At 40.8% G+C, this 21,577-nt stretch overlaps 1 protein-coding gene across 4 annotated transcripts; it reads right to left on the bottom strand.

Annotated features, from left to right (window-relative positions):
• Positions 1–1,731: 1,731 nt before the first annotated feature.
• On the bottom strand, positions 1,732–21,532 carry BSPH1 (binder of sperm protein homolog 1). Of its 4 annotated transcripts, none has more exons than XM_025424483.3 (6): positions 21,367–21,524; positions 16,366–16,386; positions 15,183–15,212; positions 12,805–12,936; positions 12,322–12,466; positions 1,732–2,305 (listed from the first exon to the last, which is right to left on the bottom strand). In XM_025424483.3, exons 1-5 carry the CDS (start codon positions 21,437–21,439, stop codon positions 12,324–12,326), a joined length of 399 nt encoding a protein of 132 aa, XP_025280268.1. In that variant the 5' UTR covers positions 21,440–21,524; the 3' UTR covers positions 1,732–2,305; positions 12,322–12,323. The 4 variants fall into 4 exon arrangements, with proteins under 4 accessions (XP_025280268.1, XP_025280267.1, XP_025280269.1 ...); XM_025424482.3 differs by lacking the exon at positions 1,732–2,305 and adding an exon at positions 9,551–11,293; XM_025424484.3 differs by lacking the exon at positions 1,732–2,305 and having other exon boundaries at positions 11,820–12,432; positions 21,367–21,532.
• Between the last annotated feature and the right edge of the window lie 45 nt (positions 21,533–21,577).

The raw sequence follows: 21,577 nt of genomic DNA, 5'->3' as shown, positions 1-21,577 counted from the left end.
TCTGCCACCCTGTAGCCAGCCAGGCCTACGGACTTTATCACTAAGATCGTCCTAGGACCAGCCACTTCCTGCTTCTGCCAATGCTCTCTCTAATCCAAGCACCATGGTTCCCCCAGCACATCACACAGGTACCTGACCAGTCTTGCTGCTTTGCACCTCTGCACCCTCTCCATTCTCTCCACATAGTAGCTAGAGCAAGGTCATGTCGCTGCTGAGATGAAAATCCCCTATAGCCTCCATGACACTTAGGAAAAACGCCAAAGCCCCTGTTCCATCTGACCTTGAGCTTTGCCCATCTCTTCCCCAAACCGAGCAGTCTCCCTGCTATTTCTCTAGCTTCCCAAATACAATGCAATCTCAGGCACTGACTTGTGTCTGTCTGCAGAAACACCATTCCCAGAAGATAAGGGGTGGGACTCCTTCTGTTTCTTCAGATCTCCATGATTCAGTGTCAGCTGTTCTAGAAAGGCCATTCTCAGTCACTCTCTCTAATGCAGAGGCTCCCACAATTCTCGGTCTCTCCCTCTTACCCTGATACAATCTTTTACACAGCGATTCTCTCTCTGTGGTCCAATTTCTGGCATTCACACCCATGTCAATATGCATATCCAGTTCTATGAATGTGCATTTGCTTCTTTATTACCTTTCTCCCCTCTAGATTGTAGACTTTGGAGGTATGATTTCTCCAGTTCAATACTTGATCTTCAGTAAAACAAAAGAGTGCCTGACAAATAGCACGTGCTCAGTAGCCATTGCTGAATGACTAGAGTGTGCCTCCCTCTGGAGTCTGGTGTGAGGGTTCTAGGAAATAATGTGGGTAAAGCAGTGAGGTCAGAATGTGGCACAAGCTACACAATCATGACAGGGTGGTTGTCATCCTTGGAAGGTCGTTTCTCATGTTCATGCCAGGTGGAAAGTAGATGAGAAGAATCCTCACAATCTTTTCCCTGGCTAGCCACAGCAACTAAGTGTTTGATGAGAAACTAAGATTTCTGATTTTAAGGAGCAGAGAGCCGATTGCAGGAAATTTTGACAATGACGTCTAGTGAACATCTCTGGCCCATTGCTTAAGGCAAGCAATGCTTCGTGAGTGGGGGCCAAGTGAAATTTCAGCACACCTAAACGTCCTTGTGTTTCCACATGTGTGGAACACTGCAGGAAAAAGTGTGTAGGTATTTATTTTGGACAGAAGTCATTTGATTGGGTGGAAAATACTGTGAATCGTTAAGTCGTGTGAATCTGGGTTTGATTCCCATCTCTGCCCCAGAGCAAAACCATCATCATTAGTAACCCTTCATGTTAGAGACATTATTGGTGAATGTCTAGCTGCTTGATCCAGCTGCTTGATTGCTTGAACTCCTGGCTGTTCCACTTCCTAGCTATGCGACTCAGATGCTTTCCTGTTGTGTAAGGTGGAGAAGACAATTGCATCCAATTCATAAGAGTGTTGTATTATATCAGTTCATACGTGCAATGCAATTTAAACAATCCCTTGCACAGAGTAAGTGCCATATAAGCCTACTTTGCTTTGATCATGGCTGTTACCACTTCAATTATTACTACAACTATAATAACACAGGTTTTATTTTATCTATTTTATTTTTTAAAAGATTTTATTTATTTATTCATGAGAGAGACACAGAGAGAGAGGCAGAGGGAGAAGCAGGCTCCCTTCATGGAGCCCGACGACAGACTTGATCCCAGAACCCCAGGATCACACCCTGGGCCGAAGGCAGATGCTCAAATACCGAGCCACGCAGATACCTCACACAGTTTTTATTTTAAAATGATCATTATACAACTCAGACAAAACCTTTATCAGGTAAGCAAGAATGTGAACCCAATTTGTGGGTGGAAAAACCAAGGCTCAAAAAAGTTGTGGCTTGGCTAAAGTCTCACAGCTGGAAAAATGTGGAATGGGGTTCAAATTTCTTGTTGTCTGATTCCAAAGTGCTCTAAGCCACTATGTAGCATAATCTCTTTAGGATCTTTTCAGAAAATCGTGGATGATGGTGTCCACTGAGTCAGAACTTAAGTTTATACCCTAGTGGATTCTTCAAGAAGAACGTATGAGTAGGGGTTGCTTCTCTTCACATCTGCACCAATACTTATTTTGACATTTTGACGACAGCCATACCAACAGGTATAAGACGACATCCAGTAGTTTTTATTTGAATTTCCATGATTAGTGATGTTGAATACCTTTTCGTATGTCCATTGGTAAGTCATATATCTTCTTTGGAAAAACGTCTATTTGGATCCTTTGCCTGTTGGGATGGCTGTTGTGGAAAACAGCATGGAGCTTCTTAAAAAAAAAAAAAAAACTAAAAATATAACAACTATATGATCCAGCAATCCTACTTCTGGATATGTATCCAAAGGAAATAAAGTCACCACCCTGAAGAGATATTTGCACTCTTTCAGCATTGTTCACAATAGCCCAATTATGGAAGCACCCTAAGTTGCTTTGTGTCCACTGATGGATGAATGGATAAAGAAAATGTATATATAATGTGCATATGTATAATGGACCATTAATTATCATTTAAAAAGGAAGTCCTGCCATTTGTGACAACATGAATTAACCCAGAGGACATTATGCTAAGCAAAACAAGCACACATTAGAAAAATAAATGTATGATCACATTTATATGTGGAATCTAAAAAAGTTGAAGTCACAGAAACAGACAAGAAGGGTAGTGAAAAAGGTACAACTGGAGGACTTACTACAAAGCTAATTGGTTTGAGACAGTAATCTAGACATTGCAATATTTTTTTTTTAAAGATTTTATTTATTTATTCATGATAGTCACACAGAGGGAGACAGAGAGGCAGAGACACAGGCAGAGGGAGAAGCAGGCTCCATGCACCGGGAGCCCGACGTGGGATTCGATCCCGGGTCTCCAGGATCATGCCCCGGGCCAAAGGCAGGCGCCAAACCGCTGCGCCACCCAGGGATCCCTAGACATTGCAATATTAATGAAATAATAAACAAGTAGATCAGTGGAACAGGATAGAGTCCAGAAAAAGACTCACATATATAGAGTCAACTAATCTGTGTGACAAAGAAGCAAACACAATTTAATGGAGAGAAAAAAAAAAACAGTGTTTTCAACAGATGGTGCTGGAACACCATGTTTGCAAAACATGTATCTGCCAATGGACTGGTATCGAGAATATCCAAAGAATTCTTACAACTCGGGATCCCTGGGTGGCACAGTGGTTTGGCGCCTGCCTTTGGCCCAGGGCGCGATCCTGGAGACCCGGGATTGAATCCCACGTCGGGCTCCCGGTGCATGGAGCCTGCTTCTCCCTCTGCCTGCGTCTCTGCCCCTCTCTCTCTCTCTCTCTCTCCTCTCTGTGCATTCTCATAAATAAATAAAATCTTTAAAAAAAAAAAGAATTCTTACAACTCAGCAATAAGAAAACAAACAATCCAATTTCAAAAATTAGCAAAGATCTGAACAGATATTTCACTAAAGAAGATATACAGATGATCACTAAGCTTATGGAAAAATGATCAATATCGTGTGTCACAAGGGAATTGCAAATTAAAACAATGAGATATCACAACACCCCTATTAAGATGGTTAAAATCCAAACACCAACGCCACCAATGCTGGCGAGCCTGGTGAAGCAAAAGAAACTCTCATTTATCGTTGGTGGGAAAGCAAAATGGTGTGGCCACTTTAGGGGTTTGGCAGGTTCCTACAGAACTAAACACACTCTTATCATATGACCCAGTATGACCCAAATGAGTTGAAAACTCATGTCCAGGAGTGCCTGGATGGCTCAGTCAGTTAAGTGCCTGACTCAATCTCAGCTTTGGTCTTGATCTCAGGGTTGTGAGTTCAAGCCCCAAGTTGGGAGCCTACTTAAAAAACAAAAACAAAAACTCATGTCTATGTAAAAACCTGCCCACAGAGGTTTACAGCAGCTTTGTTCATAACTGCCAAAATTTGGGAGCAACCAGGATGTCCTTCAGTAGGTCAGTGGATAAATAAACCGGTACATCCAGACGATGGGATATTATTCAGTGATAAAATGAAATGAATGAACTATCATGAGCCACGTAAAAACCATTGGGGAATCTTTAATGCATATCACCAAGTGAAAGAAACCATTTCTAAAACGCTACTACTGTATGGTTCTGACTATATGATATTCTGGAAAAGGCAAAGCGATGGCTGCAGTCCTCTCCCAGAAGGGGAAATTCTGCCCCAAGTGAGAAAGTACTGGAGAGTCCTGGGGGATCAGAGAAAGAATGTCAGGGGGAAGGGAGCTTAGAAGTAGAGACCTGAGGCGGCTGATGTGGATGCTTCCTGTAGGAGACGAGGGTAAAACAGAAGGGAGAAATCCCTTAGGGGCTGGTTAGTGATGAGGGAAAAGGAAGGGCACACTTCAGGACACTATAAATAAAACGGAACCTCAAAATAGAAGAACCCACAAACCTTCCAGACGTTCAGCACCCCTCCTCTCCCGTGAAAACCATCCGGGAAAGAAACTGCCTCTCACTACAAGGACGGCAGAGGGCGCCCCTGAGCTACTAATCTATATAAACTATCACACCCCCAAAAAATAAAAAATAAACTATCACCCCCCCACACACCCCCACACCACACTCCCCCGTGTGTAAAATGCTACAAAGTAGCGGTCTTTGCTTGCGCAGGTGCGCTCACACACCCCAGAAATGAACCAGGGGGAGTGAAATATATTAAGTAGAGATAGGAAAAGCATCTTGAATCAGAAATTCAGAAAGTACTAAAGTGAGTTTTAAAAAATAGGGGAAAAAATGGAACAATACTGAACTGAAGCCGGAAATGAAGAGAAAAATTTGTAAGTGTCCAAAGTGAAAACTAAATTAAAATGTGGCCAAGGGACAGTAGATCTAAGTGCAGACTGGAGAACTGGAGAAGGGGCATTTAAGAAAGGCACTTCCATATCCAGGAGGATGAAAACAAGATAAAAATATAAAAGGAGTTATGGAGGCTGTGATTGCAGTAAAGTAACTTACACCACATATATAATTAATGCACGTCCCTGAAAAAGAATAACAAGACAAAGGAAGAAAAATAAAATTTGTGATATAATCAAAGAGAACTATGCAAAAATAAAAGAAGATCAGAATCTACACAGTAAAAGGATCCACCCACCATGGGTGCCTGGGCCTCAAATGAACAGTGGTTCTAGGATCTCAGAATCTGTATTCATTCTGAACAATGACAGTTAAACCTAAAATTTAATAGGAAAGAATTTAACTTAGGGTTATTTCCCGACCATCACAGCCAATGTCACATACAACCATGAATGCCTGAAAACTCTCCTTTAAGATCAGGAAGAAAGCAAGGATCCCTTTCTCCCCACTGCCTTTTTTTTTTTTTTTAAGATTTTATTTATTTATTCATGAGAGACACACAGAGAGAAAGGCAGAGACACAGGCAGAGGGAGAAGCAGGCTCCATGCAGGGAGCCCGATGTGGGACTCCATCCCAGATTCCAGGATCATGGCCTGAGCCAAAGGCAGAGGCTCAACCCCACTGAGCCACCCGGGCGCCCCATTCTCACCACTTCTTATATTCAACATAGTACTGGAAGGCCTAGGTAAGAAAAAAGAAGCAAAAGACATCCGAATTGGAAAGGAAGAAGTAAAATTATCTCCATTCACAGACAACATGATCGTATATGTAGACACACACACACACACTCACACACACACACACACACTGGTTGGAACCAATAAATAAATGCAGCAAAGTAGCAGGATATGAAATTCACACAAAATTCAATTACAGGGATGCCTGGATGCCTGGGAGGCTCAGCAGTTGAGTGTCTGCTGATCCTGGAACCCTGGGATCGAGCCCCACATTGGGCTCCCTGTGAGGAGCCTCCTTCTCCCTCTATGTCTCTGCCTCTCTCTCTGTGTCTCTCATGAATAAATATATAGAATCTTTAAAAAAAAAAACCAAAACAAAATTCAGTTACATTTCTCTATGCTAACAATGAATAATCTGAAAAAAATTAGGAAAACAAATCCATCTACAATAGCATCAAGAAGAATAAAATACTTAGGAATAAAGCTAACCAAGGAGGTGAAAGTTCTGAACACTGAAAACCATAAAATGTTGCTGGAAGAAATTCAAGACAATGACTAGTAAATGAAATGATATTCTATGCTCATGGATTGAAGATTGATGTTGTCAAGATGTCAATATGGCCCCCAAATGATTTACAGATTCAATTCAATACCTACCAAAATTCCAATGATAGATATAGATATAGAAATCTGTATTTTACAGAAATACAAAAGAGCTATCCTCAAATTCATATGGAATCTCAAGGGACCCTGAATAGCCAAAATATTCTTGAAAAAAAAAGAGACAAAGAGGTCTCACACTTTCTTTTTTTTTTTTAATTTTTTTATTTACTTATGATAGTCACACAGAGAGAGAGAGGCAGAGACACAGGCAGAGGGAGAAGCAGGCTCCATGCACCGGGAGCCCAATGTGGGACTCGATCCCGGGTCTCCAGGATCGCACCCTGGGCCAAAGGCAGGCGTTAAACCGCTGCACCACCCAGGGATCCCTCACACTTTCTGATTTCAAAAGCTTCAGTCATCAAAACAGTGTGATACTGACATAAAGACAGACGTAGACAAATGGAATAGAATAAATGGAAATTTTCTAAAGGGTACTTTTCCCAGATTCCAATTTTGATGTGGTTCAACGTTCATAACTACATTTGTGTTGTTCAAACTGCCAATGGCTTCAGAGCATGTAACGATGCCCTGCACATTTTGCACATAGCTTTATTTTATTTTTTAGAAAGATTTTATTTATTTATTCATGTGACACATTGAGAGAGAGAGAGAGAGAGAGAGAGAGAGAGAGGCAGAGACACAGGCAGAGGGAGAAGCAGGCTCCATGCAGGGAGCCCGACGTGGGTCTTGATCCTGGGTCCCCAGGATCAGGCCCTCGCCCAAAGCTGGCGCTAAACCGCTGAGCCACCCGGGCTGCCCTGCACATAGCTTTAAATATGAGCCTCTGCAGAACCGAGAGCATCTCTATGGTACTGCACAGGAAATAGTAGGTGCCCCAAGGAGGAAGTCAGTTCTGTAGAATGATCCTACCACAAGATGCTCTTTCAATCCAAGGAAGTGGAATGTGTTCCAGGAGTCATGATGGGGAGCTGCTTACAGAAGTCTGTTTTGCCGTCATCATGGTAGCACAATTGGAGCTGGTTATATGGCTGGCTGGCTATCCTATATTTGCCAGCTTCTTCTGCAGTTAGATGGAGCCACGTAATAGCATTCTTTAAGCAGCTATTTACCCATGACCGGGGTATCTGATGATGAGATGAATTTAGAAGAACAGCTGCCAAAGGAGTCACCACTTGACTGACATGGTAATACATCATGGGCCCTCTTAGCAGCCTTTTTTGCTGCTCCTTTTAGAGAAATGAATAGGATTGTAACAACAATCTTTCAAATCTTTCTTTGGTGCCACTCGTCTCTGCAATTCCCAAGGGATAGAGCATTTCTCTGTGTGTACCTTCTAATGAAAGACTAGCAACAATGATCACTGATGTAATGTTTGATAGTCCAAGGGTGAGGGAACCAATGTGAATAATAGTAAACCTTTCTGAAAAATCTATTCAAACCATATAACTCTCAGGACCTGGGGAAATAATTGCAAGGTGTGTGTTTGGTATCGTACTGAGCCAAGAGCAAAGTGAACTTAAGTGAGGACTCTGTCTCATGTTCCTGGAAACTTCCACTCGAATTACTGGATCCCAGTGGTGGTCTGAGTCCTTGAAAATTAATCTTCACTCAAAACCAGTATTCAGGAGACCCTAGAAGGTTTATATATTTCCCTTGGTCGTAGACACTAAACAATGTGCCCCATTAGGGAAGTCTACCAAGAAGGCTGAAAGCGTATACCTGTGGCATTACAGCAGTGTATGGCTTCACGGTTGTCCAGCCTCCTAATTGTTCAAGGGGGGTCAACTCTGTGAACTGATTCATGCCTGGAAATTTGGTAGAAGGCTGGCTCTTTGGCTCTTCCATGTAATGAACAGCAAGTGTTCAGTTGATTTTCTTTCTGAAAAACCTGTGATCCATTTGTCACCACTGGATGTCTCTCTGGTCAACCCTTCCCTAGGATCTGATTAGTAATCCCTGGTGCCCGGTATAGTAACCACGACCACTTTACAGTTTAAGGATTAATTGCTACCACCTGGGCTTGGTCACAGCCTGTCCCACAGCTCTCCTGAGACCAGTAAGCCCATTTCAAAGACAGTCCTTTCTGCCAGTATTCAAAGACTAGAAAGATAAGTCAAAAACATTCTTTTTTAGATTTCCTATTTCTCATAAAAGATTACAATGAGTCTTCTGGGTTCACAAAGACAGTGCTTCCAAACTTTTTAGGGGGCGCCGTGATCTAAGAATACATTTGAAAATATGATTCGGCGCATATGTATGTGTATTTTTTATTGAATTATATTGACTTGCACCACTGCATTAGTTTCAGGTGTGAAATGTAATGATTTGACATTTGTTCATTGCAAAATGATCACCATAGTCTGGTCACCATCTGTTACCATAGAAAATGACAAAAAAAATTTTTTTCTTGTGATGAGAACTTTGAAGATTCACTCTTCTAGCAACCTTCAAAAATGCACTACAACACCATTAACTATAGTCACCATGCTGCACATCACATTCCCGTGACCTATCCACGTACATATGTGTGTATAGGCATCTATATCTATGTATAAAATCAGCATAAATATTAGAAATAGTACATTGGATACACAAGCTATACTCTGTGATTTCCCCTCCAATTCTGCAGCATTTTAAATTAATTAATTAGTTTAAAAAGATCTTATTTATTTATTTGAGAGAAAGAGCATGAGAGAGCACAAGCAGGGGAGCAGGTTCCTGCTAAGCAGGGATCCCAGATGTGGCACTCTATCCCAGGACCCTGGATCATGACCTGAGATGAAGGCAGACGCTTAACCGACTGAGCCACCCAGGCACCCCAGCATTTTTAATTTAAGCCCCACTGAATCGATAACAGTGACCCCACAGCTCAAAAAAAAAAACTCTCCTAAAGATGTTTTCTAACTCGGTATGGATGAATTTGAGGGTGAAGTTTTTAAAATATTTTACATATCCCAAGAGTTATGTAGGCTTTTGATACAATTATCTGTTTTGGGCTTTTTAAAGCCTAAATGCAGCTGGGGATAATGGATCTAGGTTTAATGTAGATTTGCATTAGCCAATCCAGGAAATTGTTGAAAAAGCAACTGGCTGCCTTTCATGGCACACTAAATAAGGAATATCTGGGTGATTCGTTTGACCATTAGAGGCAAATTGCAGCTATGAAAAGATTTTAATATTTTCTTAGGATCCTGTATGCTTACATAGGAATAGATAAAAGAAAAAAATTCGGGATCCCTGGGTGGCGCAGCGGTTTGGCGCCTGCCTTTGGCCCGGGGCGCGATCCTGGAGACCCGAGATCGAGTCCCACGTCGGGCTCCTGGTGCATGGAGCCTGCTTCTCCCTCTGCCTGTGTCTCTGCCTCTCTGTCTCTCTCTGTGTGACTATCATGAATAAATAAATAAAATCTTTAAAAAAAGAAAAAAATTCATGAGCTTATCTCCTAAATGTCTCTCCTAAAAAGCCCGCGAAAAGCAGGCAGACCTATTATAAAGAAGTATCTGAACAGGCAAGGATCTGAAAATTAATCAAGAACTGTTGTTGTTTTTTTAAATTTAAGCACATCTATTTTCCTTATGAGGGACAATGATGAAGAATGACAAAGCAGATGAAGGGAACAGGAGCACTGCTTCCAGATACCCTGGAAGAGGCGGGGAAGACAAAGGGTAAAGACACAGTGGACCCTCACCATCCTTCCTACTGTGAGCTCTAGGGCTTTGGGCAAGTTATTTAATTTGATTTCTGTTAAGCCTTGATTTCTTCTTCCATAAAGGGAAGAATAAAGTAAGGCAAATTTGCAAGCTTGTTATGAGGATTTGGGGAAACTTTGTGTGGAATCTAATAATTACACTGACTAGCATATAATAGGTTCATAATAAATAAAATAATCTTTTCTCTCCTGAGATCTCTTGTTTGTGCTAGGGCCAGGATGGAAGGGCGAAGGGAAGATTCTATGGATCTTCAACCACAGGTGGGTGGCCCTAAGTGAAATGACAGTCATTGCAAAGGGCCATTTCATGGAAATCAGAAAGTCAGCTCAGAGGCCATTAATTATTTCAGGGCAAAGGCTACTCCTAGGTGGGGCATTTTGTGTGTATTTGCAGTTGTCAGAAGACTGCCAATAGGAACAATAAGTCATATGAAAGAACGGTCTGGGAGGAATAAGGGAATCTTTCAAGATATACAATGTTTGCTTTGGTGCAGCCAATGAGAAGCCATATAGTGTTAATATTCAGGCAAGTTCATGGAAAACTAGTAAAGGAGACTCTTGCTTTGGGAGAGGATGAGTAATAAATGTATGAGCACCTGCCCATGGTTGAGATGCACCATCTTCTGACAGGTCTATTTTCTGCATCCCAGGATAGAATTAAATTTTATAAATCTTAGTATCTTTTTTTACACTATTAATTTTTAAAAATCGTGGAGAGATATATACACACAATAAAATTTGCTACTTTAACTATTGTTAAATTCAGTGGCATTACTTCTATGCACAGTGTTGTGCAACCATGATTACTAATCTATTTCCAAAGCTTTATATCACCCCAAACAGAACCGGTACCCATTATGCAGTGACTCCCCAGTTCCTCCCTCCTGCCAGACCTTGGTAACATCTTACCTACTTCCTGTCTCTATGAGCTTGCCTCTTCTATATATTTCATATAAATGGAACCACACAGCATTTGTTTCTTTGTATCTGGCTTATTTCACTTAGTATAATGTTTTCAGGATTCATCCATGTTGTGAAATGTATCAACTTCATTACTTTTTTTTTAATTTTTTTTTAATTTTTATTTATTTATGAGAGAGAGAGAGAGAGAGAGAGGCAGAGACACAGGCAGAGGGAGAAGCAGGCTCCATGCACCGGGAGCCCAACGTGGGATTCGATCCCGGGTCTCCAGGATCGCGCCCTGGGCCAAAGGCAGGCGCCAAACCGCTGCGCCACCCAGGGATCCCGACTTCATTACTTTTTTATGGCTGAATAATATTCCACCATCAAGATATACCACATTTTGTTCATCCGCTCATCTGTTGATGGACACTTGGTTGCTTCCCCTTATTGGCCACTGGACTAATGCTGAAAGGAATATCAGCATAGAAATATTTTTTCAAGTCCCTACTTTAAATTCGTTTGGGAATATCCATCCCCAGGGGTGGAATTCCTGGGTCACATGATACATTATGTTTTATTTTTTTCTCTTATTACCTTTTTATATACTCAAAGTCATGGCCATGGGACCTGGTAAATTAGTTAACCCACTTGACTCATAGTTTCTGAAAATGGTGACATTCATATTTACCTCTTAGGTCGTGGTAAGATTAATAATGATGTAAATAAAGCACACAGCATAGTGTCTGTCCCAAGTGTTCAATAAACTGTAACCAAGGAGATGTGGATGGTTCCAGAAAACTATGTCCCACCCCTTGGGGGTAAACTGGCACATGCTGTACCATGTCATCAACTCTCTTCAGCTTGTCACCTGGGTCCATGCGGTTCCCCCCTAAACTGCTTTGAGCCTCACTTTGTCACTTCATCTTGTCAACACCTATTTTCCTATCTCGGTTATCAATCTTTTTGTTTGTTTTTTAAAAAAAATTCTATATTAAGGTAATGCATTTTTAATAGACTTTACTTTTTTAGAGCAGTTTTAGGTTATAGCAAAATTGAGCAGAAGACACAGAGAGTTCCTAAATGCCTCCACCCCCACACAGGTACCACACAGGTTGAGCCTCCTGCTCAAACCAACACCGCCCCCTAACAGAGTGGGACATTGGATATAATCAAAGGACCTATACTGACACCTCATTATCACCCAAAGTCCATAGAATTTTTTTTTAAGGGCCTAATTTTACCCAGTTAGCAGGTATAAGTGCTGAGGCTAGAATATAGGTTTCCATATCAAAACCTCATCATCCATAATCAATGGCCAAAACCCAGTTATTTTCAGCCAAATCATCTTCAACTCATATCTCAGAAAATAAAACCTTATAAAGAGGGTTCTACTTTCTCCTTTCATAAAAGAAACTGGAGATTACTTCACAAAAGAAACTGAATTTCCCATGAGAACAATTAGATCTTTACATGCCCCTCCCAGAAAACCTCACCATCAGTCACAATATTTCCAAATCTTGTCCTTGTTATAATGCTGGGTCAGCGAACACCATTTTTTCCCAAATGCGTCCCCATCTTCAGTACACTCCCGGTAGATCATGTGTCTGTACCAGAAGGGAAACACACACTTTGCAAAGTCTACAGAGAAGAGAGACAATCAGAATAGGAAATCTATCTTGTACCTCCTCTTTGCCCTCTCTCTCATGCACACACGTGTGCATGCACACACACGCACCCACCATCTCACTCAGCCCCATCTACTCAGCAATATTGGGGTTGAAGCTCTCATAATACGTCTTTGGAGCAATGTGATTTTCGTACTGTCTGAGACCTGCACAAACCTCATTTTCACAATTTAATTGACTGTGGATTTCCTTTTTAGAGCCCTCTTGTAGGCAGGTCTCATTGAACCACACAGCCCTGGTGACAAAGATCACCAATCAATCACCCTGAGGTGTTCAAGGCAAGACACTCACCTTCTTCAGAGCAATATTTCCAATATCCTTGGTAAGTCTCATTTAGGGAGCACCACTTGTGTTTTGTCTTTAACTTCATGCAGTCATAGAACACTTCATTTCTGTAGTAGAATGGAAAGAAACACTTGCCATCTAGAGAAAACAAAAATGCTTGGTCCTTCTCTGGGAGTGTTAGATTGTTAGTTGAGATGTTACAAAGTTACTTTTGCCCCCACCTGGTTGCCCAGAAATGAGAGTCAGGGTCTGGGGTTCTGTTCAACATTATTGGGTCACATGACTGCAGAGCTGTTGGACCTCTACTAATAAAGATTTCTTATTTTCAACCCTTCTCTATGTCGCACTTTTTTTGCATGGTATAAGCACTCTTGATATTTTGCTTAGCATTTGGCCCCAGTTCCAGAAACCTATCCTAAGCTTAGAAACATAAATGTGAGACTTCTTAAGCAATTTCCCCTTCATTTCTTTTCTTTTTTTTTTCTTTATCTTCTTACACACACACACACACACACACACACACACACACACACACACTGTATATAGCTTGGTTTGTATCTATCCACAGTTTTCTCCATGCACACCTGGACATTATATATACATATTCATATATCCATACAATATACATATAACTTACATTTTATACATGTAGGGGCATACATGCACAGATTTTTTTGCTGCCTCCTGACATGAATCATACTTTATATCGATAACTTGTTTCTAACTTAGCATATCACAAAAATCCTTTCCAACATATCTTTTTTTTTTTTTTTTGCCCTCCTGGCCTTCATTTAAAATAGCATTCAGAACTTTCTCTAGTTTTGAATTTTTGAATTCATCATCTTTCTCTTTCACTTATATTCTTACTCAGTGAATGACATCTCTACCCACTTAGGCCAGAAAATTTATCCAATGTATGCTTTTAACCTTTGGAGCTCTCACTCCTTTCTAATGCAAATTCATATTCTGTGATATGGTTTTGCTAAATTTATTCAATATTTCCCTTATTCAGATTATTTTCCTTTTGTATATAAAGCTGAAGCAAACTTTCCATGTATGTAAATCCTTATGTACTAAACCATTTATTTCTATAGAATGAAATCCCAAAAGCATGATTATTAGGTTAAAGCACACATGAATTGTTAACATTGCTGGGTATTGTTTTCTCAGAAGACAATGGCAATTCATCTTTCCTACCAATGTGCTCTTTTACCTGGATTTTCATCACCATGAAATTTCAAATGCTTTTGCACAATTTGAAAATGTTCACCTTTATTTTTATTTTATTTTTTTAAGATTTATTTTTATTTATTTATGATAGACACAGAGTGAGAAAGAGAGAGAGAGAGAGAGAGAGAGAGAGAGAGAGAGAGAGGCAGAGACACAGGCAGAGGGAGAAGCAGGCTCCATGCCGGGAGCCCGACGCGGGACTCGATTCCAGGACTCCAGGATCGCGCCCTGGGCCAAAGGCAGGCGCGAAACCGCTGAGCCACCCAGGGATCCCCTATTTTTATTTTTTTAAAAGATTTTTATTTATTTATTCATGAAAGGCAGAGAGAGAGAGCAAGAAAGAGGCAGAGACACAGGCAGAGGGAGAAGCAGGCTCCATGCAGAGAGCCCAATGTGGGACTTGATCCCGGGACTCCAGTATCACGCCCTGGGCCAAAGGCAGGCACTAAACTGCTGAGCCATCCAAGGATCCCAAATGTTTACCTTTAAAACAGATTGTTCCTGTCTTGCTTTAAAATGGATGATGCAGAGTAAAATGAGCAGGGTCTGAAGCCAGCAAGCATCAGAAAACATTACTTATTATTATTTGATGCATTTTTGGCTGATACCATGCTATTTGTATTACTATTGTGATTTGTTTAAATATCTGATAATACAAGGTGTTTCTCCAGAACACTTTTGTTTGTAATATTCCTAATTACTATTGGACATTTTTCCTATGTGAATTTTAAAATCAGGTATTTTCTGTTATATTGGCCGAAATGAAAAAGTAGTGCCAGTGAAGTGCCAGTGAAGGTCAGGGTAACTCTATTTCTCATATTTCTTCTCTCTAAATTTCTCATTTACTTTTATCAATTTTTTTATAGATTTTATTTATTTATTCATGAGAGACACAGAGAGAGACAGAGGCAGAGACAGAGGCAGAGGGAGAAGCAGGCTCCATGCAGGGAGCCGGATGTGGGACTCAATCCTGGGTCTCCAGGATCATGCCCTGGGCTGAAGGCAGGCACTAAACTGCTGAGCCACCCAGGCTGCCCTATCAAATTTTATGAAAAGAGAAAAATAATTTTATCAAGAAAAATCCCACTGATCTCCCCATTTTTACACAATTAAAAGAAAATTTATTTAATATCAAAAGTTTCTAATCAACTTACCTTTGATTTCTGGGAGGTGAGTTATAGTTTCTGAAAAAGAAAATTTGAAGCTGACATTTATCTTGCTATTCTTATGTCTTCCAACCGAGAACATGGCATGATCTATTATTTAAAACTTGCTTTATGTTCTTCAATATGATTTTATATTTTATCATTTACTCATTTAAGTCCTGAACATTTCTTATTGATTTAACCCCAAAGTGTTCTATCATCTCTAGTGGGTTCTTGCCAGTATAGAGAAAAACAATGAACTACTGTATATCTATCTTATATCCAACCACTAAGCCAGATTCTCTAATTGAAGCTAGTAAACTTTATTAGTTTTCCTGGGAGTTTTAAAGTATGCAATCATACAATAATTGCACATCTTATTTTCTCTGGTTTATGGATTAATTCCTTTTTTTAAAGGTTATTTATTTATTCATGAGAGACACAGAGAGAGAGGCAGAGACATAGGCAGAGGAAGAAGCAGGCTCCTTGTGGGGAGCCTGATGCGGGACTCATTCCCAGGACCCCAGGATCAAGGCCTGAGCCACAGGTAGTCACTCAACCACTGAGCCACTCAGGCATCCCAAATATATAGTTTTTTAGAAAAATTATTTATTTACTTATTTGAGAGAGAGGGCGGGAGTGGGGAAAGAAGCAGGGGGAGAGGGACAAGCAGACTCCACACTGAGTCCAGAAACTGATGCTGAGCTTGATCCCACAAGGCTGAGATCCTAACCTAAGTTGAAATTAAAAGCCAGATGCTTAACCTACTGAGCCGCCCAGGAGCCCCTAAAATATATAGTTTTATAATACTGCAGGCATTAACAAAGATGGTCCTATAAGTATGAAAACATTTGCACTTCCTCTTTAGATGACAAAAAGCTTTTTCTTATTTCATTATGTTCTATAAGACTCTGTTTTTGCAAAAAAGAAAATCACATTATGAAGTTGTATGAGATGATACATTTGGTCACTCGGAAATATTAACAGTAAAATTGACAGTAATATTATAATTGCTTTCTTCCTTAACTACTTTTAACATAGATTGTACTTTATGTTATATACAAGGACATAAAATAGTAGTTTCTCATGAAAAATATAATTTCTTGCTAGGAAAAGAAGCATATTACTTAACTTTACATTTTATGGCCAAATTTAAAAAGAAATTCTAATAAAAGAATTTTTATCAACTTACCTGCAGCTGGTAGATCATCATCTGAAAGACACAATTTTATTTTATTTCATTTTTAAAGATTTTATTTATTTACTTGACAGAGAGAAAGAGCACAAGTAGGCAGAGTGGCAGGAAGGGGGAGAGGGAGAAGCAGACTCCCCGCTGAGCAGGGACCCCGATATGGGATTCCATCCCAGGCCCTGGGATCATGACCTAAGCAGAAGGCAGACAGATGTTTAACTGACTAAGCCACTTAGGTACCCCTATTTTTATTTTATTTTTAAAGATTTTATTTACTTATTCACGAGACACACACACACACACAGAGGCACAGACACAAGCAGAGGGAGAAGCAGGCTCCATGCAGGGATCCTGACGTGGGATTCGATCCCAGGGCTCCAGGATCATGCTTTGGGCTGAAGGCGGTGCTAAACCGCTGAGCCCCCTGGGCCGCCTTATTTTATTTTATTTTATTTTATTATTTTTAAAAAAAATTTTTTTTAAATTTATTTATGATAGGCACGCAGTGAGAGAGAGAGGCAGAGACACAGGCAGAGGGAGAAGCAGGCTCCACGCAGGGAGCCCGACGTGGGACTCGATCCCGGGTCTCCAGGATCGCGCCCTGGGCCAAAGGCAGGCGCCAAACCGCTGCGCCACCCAGGGATCCCTGCCTTATTTTATTTTTTAAAAAGTAATCTCTATACCCATCATGGGACTTGAACTTAAAACCCGCAGATCAAGAGTTGCATACTCTACGGACTGAGCCAGTCAGGTGCCCCCAAAGACATTACAATTTTTAGCAAATATTTATTTCACTAGGTTTAGCTTTTAAAATAAAATAAAATAAAATAAAATAAAATAAAATAAAATAAAATAAAATAAAATAAAATAAAATATTTTACTAAATTGTAGTCCAGTAAGGATAATATTTTGAAGGGGATGCATCAAAACTTCAGTGGTGCTTATTTTCAGTGGTATAATTGTGGGTGATTTTTAGTTTTTCCTTTTGCTTTAACTGCACTTTCCAGAGCTCCTGGCTGGCTCAGTCACTGAAACGTGTGACTCTTGATCTCAGGGTTGGAGTTTTGAGCCCCATGTTGAGGGTCGATATTACTTGAAAACAAAATCTTAAAACACACACACACACACACACACACACATCCCTGTATTTTCCAAATAGCATTAATGATCAGGAACAATAAAAATGATCTCTAAAACAAAACAAAGCAAAAATCAGTAGACAAAAACAAATGACTTACTTTTTCCATAACTTCCTACAAAATAAACTTCAGCATTCTTTTCTGTTTTGTTTTTGCTTTATTCTGTTTCTTTTTAGTATTATCTGAAAGGCACAATCTGAAGGAAACATTTACTTATTTGTCTTTCGCTTTTAAAATAAGATCAAATTGCTTTTAGCATCCGATACAAAAGGGTCTTGGGGCATCTGGGTGGCTCAGATGGTTAAGCATCTGCCTTTGGTTCTGGTCATGATCCTGGGATCCTGGGATCGAGGCCCACTTTGGGGTCCCAGTTCAGCGGGGAGTCTGCTTCTTCCTCTCCCTCTGCCTTTTCCACTGCTTGTACTCTCTCTATCTCTCTGTGTTTCAAATGAATAAAAAAAAAAAGTCTTTGCAGTTCCGTGTTACAGGTTTGTTGTGAGGAATAAATGAAATCATACATCAGGGCTCTGCACCATAGGTGGCACATGGCAAGCATGTATCTCATGGTAACTATTTTATTGCAATGATAAAAGATTTCTCTCCTTATAATAATTATTATTATTTTCTCCTTGATGAGATGGAAAACTCATTCAAGTTTGCAGTCGATTTTCACAAACAATAGAGAACTTATATTCACTAAAATTGGCTCCAGGATTCACGTTTAGGAGACTCTGGTATCTCACAAGTATTGAAATTACAAGAAATCTCACAGAAAGTGCTAAGGCATCACATAATAAACTGCCCATTGTTCGCAGATCTTCAACTGCTCTTCTCTGAGACTGGAAGAGAGACAGGATCTCAATGGGTGTGTTTTGGGCTGTAATTGTTGAACTGGCAACCTGTACAAAATATGAAATTTTTTTTCTGGGAGTAGGAAATACGACATAAAGAAGGCATTTAGAAATGACTTACTTTTTTCACACTTACAAGTATGAAGGATTCCAGTTGGAGGACACATTCAGAATATAAATTGACAGTACAGAGATGTGGCTCAAGAAATAAGCTTTCTCAGAATCTTTAACTCACTTGTCCCTAGGCTGCTGTGTGACTTTTGGTCCATGACTTAACCCCTCTGTGCCTCCAATTCTCTTCTACAAAACGAGGGCAATAATGGTACCTACCTAATGGGATTGTCATGAGAAACATGTGTATTATGCATATCAAGTACTTAGCTTAACACCAGAAATTGTGTCTGCCATCCACAGGGGCGAGGCGTGGGCAATTCTTTTGAGTATGTGAGAATGTTTCCATAACACAATGGGTTAAATGCTTTAAAAAAGAAAACCTAAACTAACCATAACAGCAAAGAATTACAGAGCACTCGTGCTCGGAATGTAAAACAGCGCAGCTGCTGTGGAAAACAGTACGGAGGTTGCTCAAAAAATTAAAAATAGAACTACCATGTGATCCAGTAATCCCACTTCTGGGTATTTATCCAAAAGGATTGAAATTAGGATCTTGAAGAGATATCTGTACTCTCATGCTCACTGCTGTATTAATCTCAATAGCCAAGATGTGGGAACATCATAAATGTCCATCCACGCATGAATGGATAAGGAGAATGTGGTATATACATGCCCTGGAAATTTATTGAAGAGAAATAAATTCATTAAATAAATACAATTAAATTGCATTAAAAGAGAAGGAACTCCTGCCATAGGCGACAATATGGATGGGCCTGGAGGACATCAGGCTCAGTGAAATAAGCCGGATGCAGAGAAACAGATATTGGATGATTCCACTTCAGCTGAGGTATCTCAAATAATCAGACTCACTCTGTGACTATTAGCTGCTAAATCCAAGCCTGTATCCTGCTTCTCTAATACCTGCAGGTGGTAGCTGTGATAATGACATGACAACCTCACCCATGCTGGCTGGCATCCTCCCAGCATCTCTGGGGGTGGAGGCAGCAAGAATCATTCTTCTCCTGTGCTGGGTATGGGAATTCAGAGCCTTGCCTGAGGTCACAGATGGAGCTTGGGTTGGAGCCAGAGAGGCCAAGAGGGGGCTGGACTTTGGAGCCCCTGCTGGAGGGAGGTGGGATAGCGGTGATCCATGGCTGGGAGGGTGTGCTCAGCTCTCCACTAGTAGGGACCACTGAGTCCCCTCACTCCCCCACTCCCACTCCATAAAATAATAAAGGCTCTTGCAGTGCAAGATTCATATTTTAGCACAAACCTTTGCTGAAATTTAGCTATCTGCCTACGGGCAGTTCATCCCCCCAGAAATGGTCACAGGCAGCAGGTGACAACTCCAGAACTTTGGGTTCACACTGCATGTCAGGGGCTTCCTGCCCGATGGTCCTCCTTGCAAGGGAGGCCACTGTCATGTAATCCTTCAGTGTGTCCCTATAGCTTGTAACCGTGGAGAAATCACATTTCGTACACAGCAAATGTCTAGTCCTGAAACGAGATCATTCAACCGGGCCCTCTGTGAAGCCTTGCCAGATCAGTCGCATCTCTAGTGTCACTCGAAGCATGTCGGTGGTTGAGCTCGCATGGCTCATCTGTCTCCTCTCTGTCTTCCCACCAGCCAGTGGACTCATGATTGGAGGTACTCCTGCCACATAATCTCTGCATCACATGGGCCTGGCGGGATCCAAACCTCCCATCTCATGGCTTCTAAAATGCTAAAATGCAATGCTTCTCAGTTCTGTCTCCAGGATGAGGATGTCCCTTATTTGATGGTATTTTATTGCCTGTAGGCTGGGTTGCTGTGGGGACTCGGTAGTTAATGCCTGTACTATGACAGTAGCCAAAGGCCAACATCAGCTCTTGTGGTATGCATGTCAGTGGCTCAAAAGAAACCTCCAGAGACAACAATGGGGCCATCTTAACCTCTGGGAAGCAGACACTTGTGTGTGGAGATGGACAGCATGAATAAATAACATCTACAAAGACTCAGAAGTGCGCTTAGCACCAAGTAAATGCAAAGACCAGCTAACGTGCCTCGGACTGGGGAGTCTTCATTCACCAAGACTCTGGGCACCATTGAGATAGTGTCACATGGGAAAGTGCGACATCAGTAATTCAGGAGGCCAGGCACTAAAAGTGGAGAAATTTTAGGAACATCTTAACCAGCTTCTTTCATTTATATTTTCTTTTCTATGTTCGTACAAGTGATATCTCATGAAAGAATCAACATCTGAGACAAAAGCGTTATTTTTACATAAGCATAAAACAAATATTCTAACAGATAAGAAAGCAGTGGTCACCATCGCTTTGCAAAATTTTTGCAAAAAAATTGTTTTCACAACTATGTGCGATCCCCATCAAATATGTAAGAAATGCCTCTGTGTTGAACTCCCTTCTTGTGTTGTCATTTACAATCATTGAAGGCCCTTCGATTTTGGTTAAGGAATAAAACAGACTTGCCAAAATTCAGTTCTATTTTCAAAGACTCGAACAAGGCATTTAAAATATAGTAGGGTGAGAAGGGAGAGACACAGTTATCAGGTAACATGACTCTTTCAACAGGATTTTCCAAACTGCATGCTTATTCTTTCATTTTTATTAGTCAAACCTTCTTCTTCTTCTTCTTCTTCTTCTTCTTCTTCTTCTTCTTCTTCTTCTTCTTCTTCTTCTTCTTCTTCTTCTTCTTTGCGTTTTTAAAGACTAGCAGTGGCTCATGTCTCTTAGAAATACTTGAAAAATAGAGAGAGTACATTTTTCTCTCTCAGGGTACGTGAAATTAGGATGGCTCTTACCCTCTCCATGGCATCTCAAGTCTGATTACATATGTTAGGAGATGTGCAAGACTCGGTTTTTAAATGTCCACCCCCGACACTGTCACTGTTACTCACCTTCATATTCAGGACCAATCACACTGTGAAGCCAACAGACCCAGAGCAATAGAAACTTCACATGCAGGGCCATGCTCCTCCCCTCAGGGACTGCTGGTTGACCAGCTCATCCTCAGGGATTTTATAGCCAACACCCCTGTCTCTTCCATGTCTCCTCCTTCCTCCCCCTTACATTTCCTCCTCCCTCCTCCTCCCTCTCCTTTTCCCCTAG

The sequence above is a fragment of the Canis lupus genome, chromosome 1, assembly GCF_003254725.2.
Source record: "Canis lupus dingo isolate Sandy chromosome 1, ASM325472v2, whole genome shotgun sequence".
Taxonomy (NCBI): Eukaryota; Metazoa; Chordata; class Mammalia; order Carnivora; family Canidae; genus Canis; species Canis lupus.
Note: the sequence above shows the minus strand (reverse complement) of the source record. Positions and strands in the feature narration are given on the sequence as shown.

Excerpts from the sequence above, each read along its gene's own strand:
- BSPH1 (XM_025424483.3), bottom strand. The coding sequence starts at position 21,439 with ATGGCCCTGCATGTGAAGTTTCTATTGCTCTGGGTCTGTTGGCTTCAC. Across the intron at positions 12,937-15,182 it reads TCACCTCCCAGAAATCAAAG|ATGGCAAGTGTTTCTTTCCA; the intron begins GTAAGTTGATTA and ends TGTTTTCTCTAG. Across the intron at positions 12,467-12,804 it reads GAAATATTGCTCTGAAGAAG|ACTTTGCAAAGTGTGTGTTT; the intron begins GTGAGTGTCTTG and ends TCTTCTCTGTAG.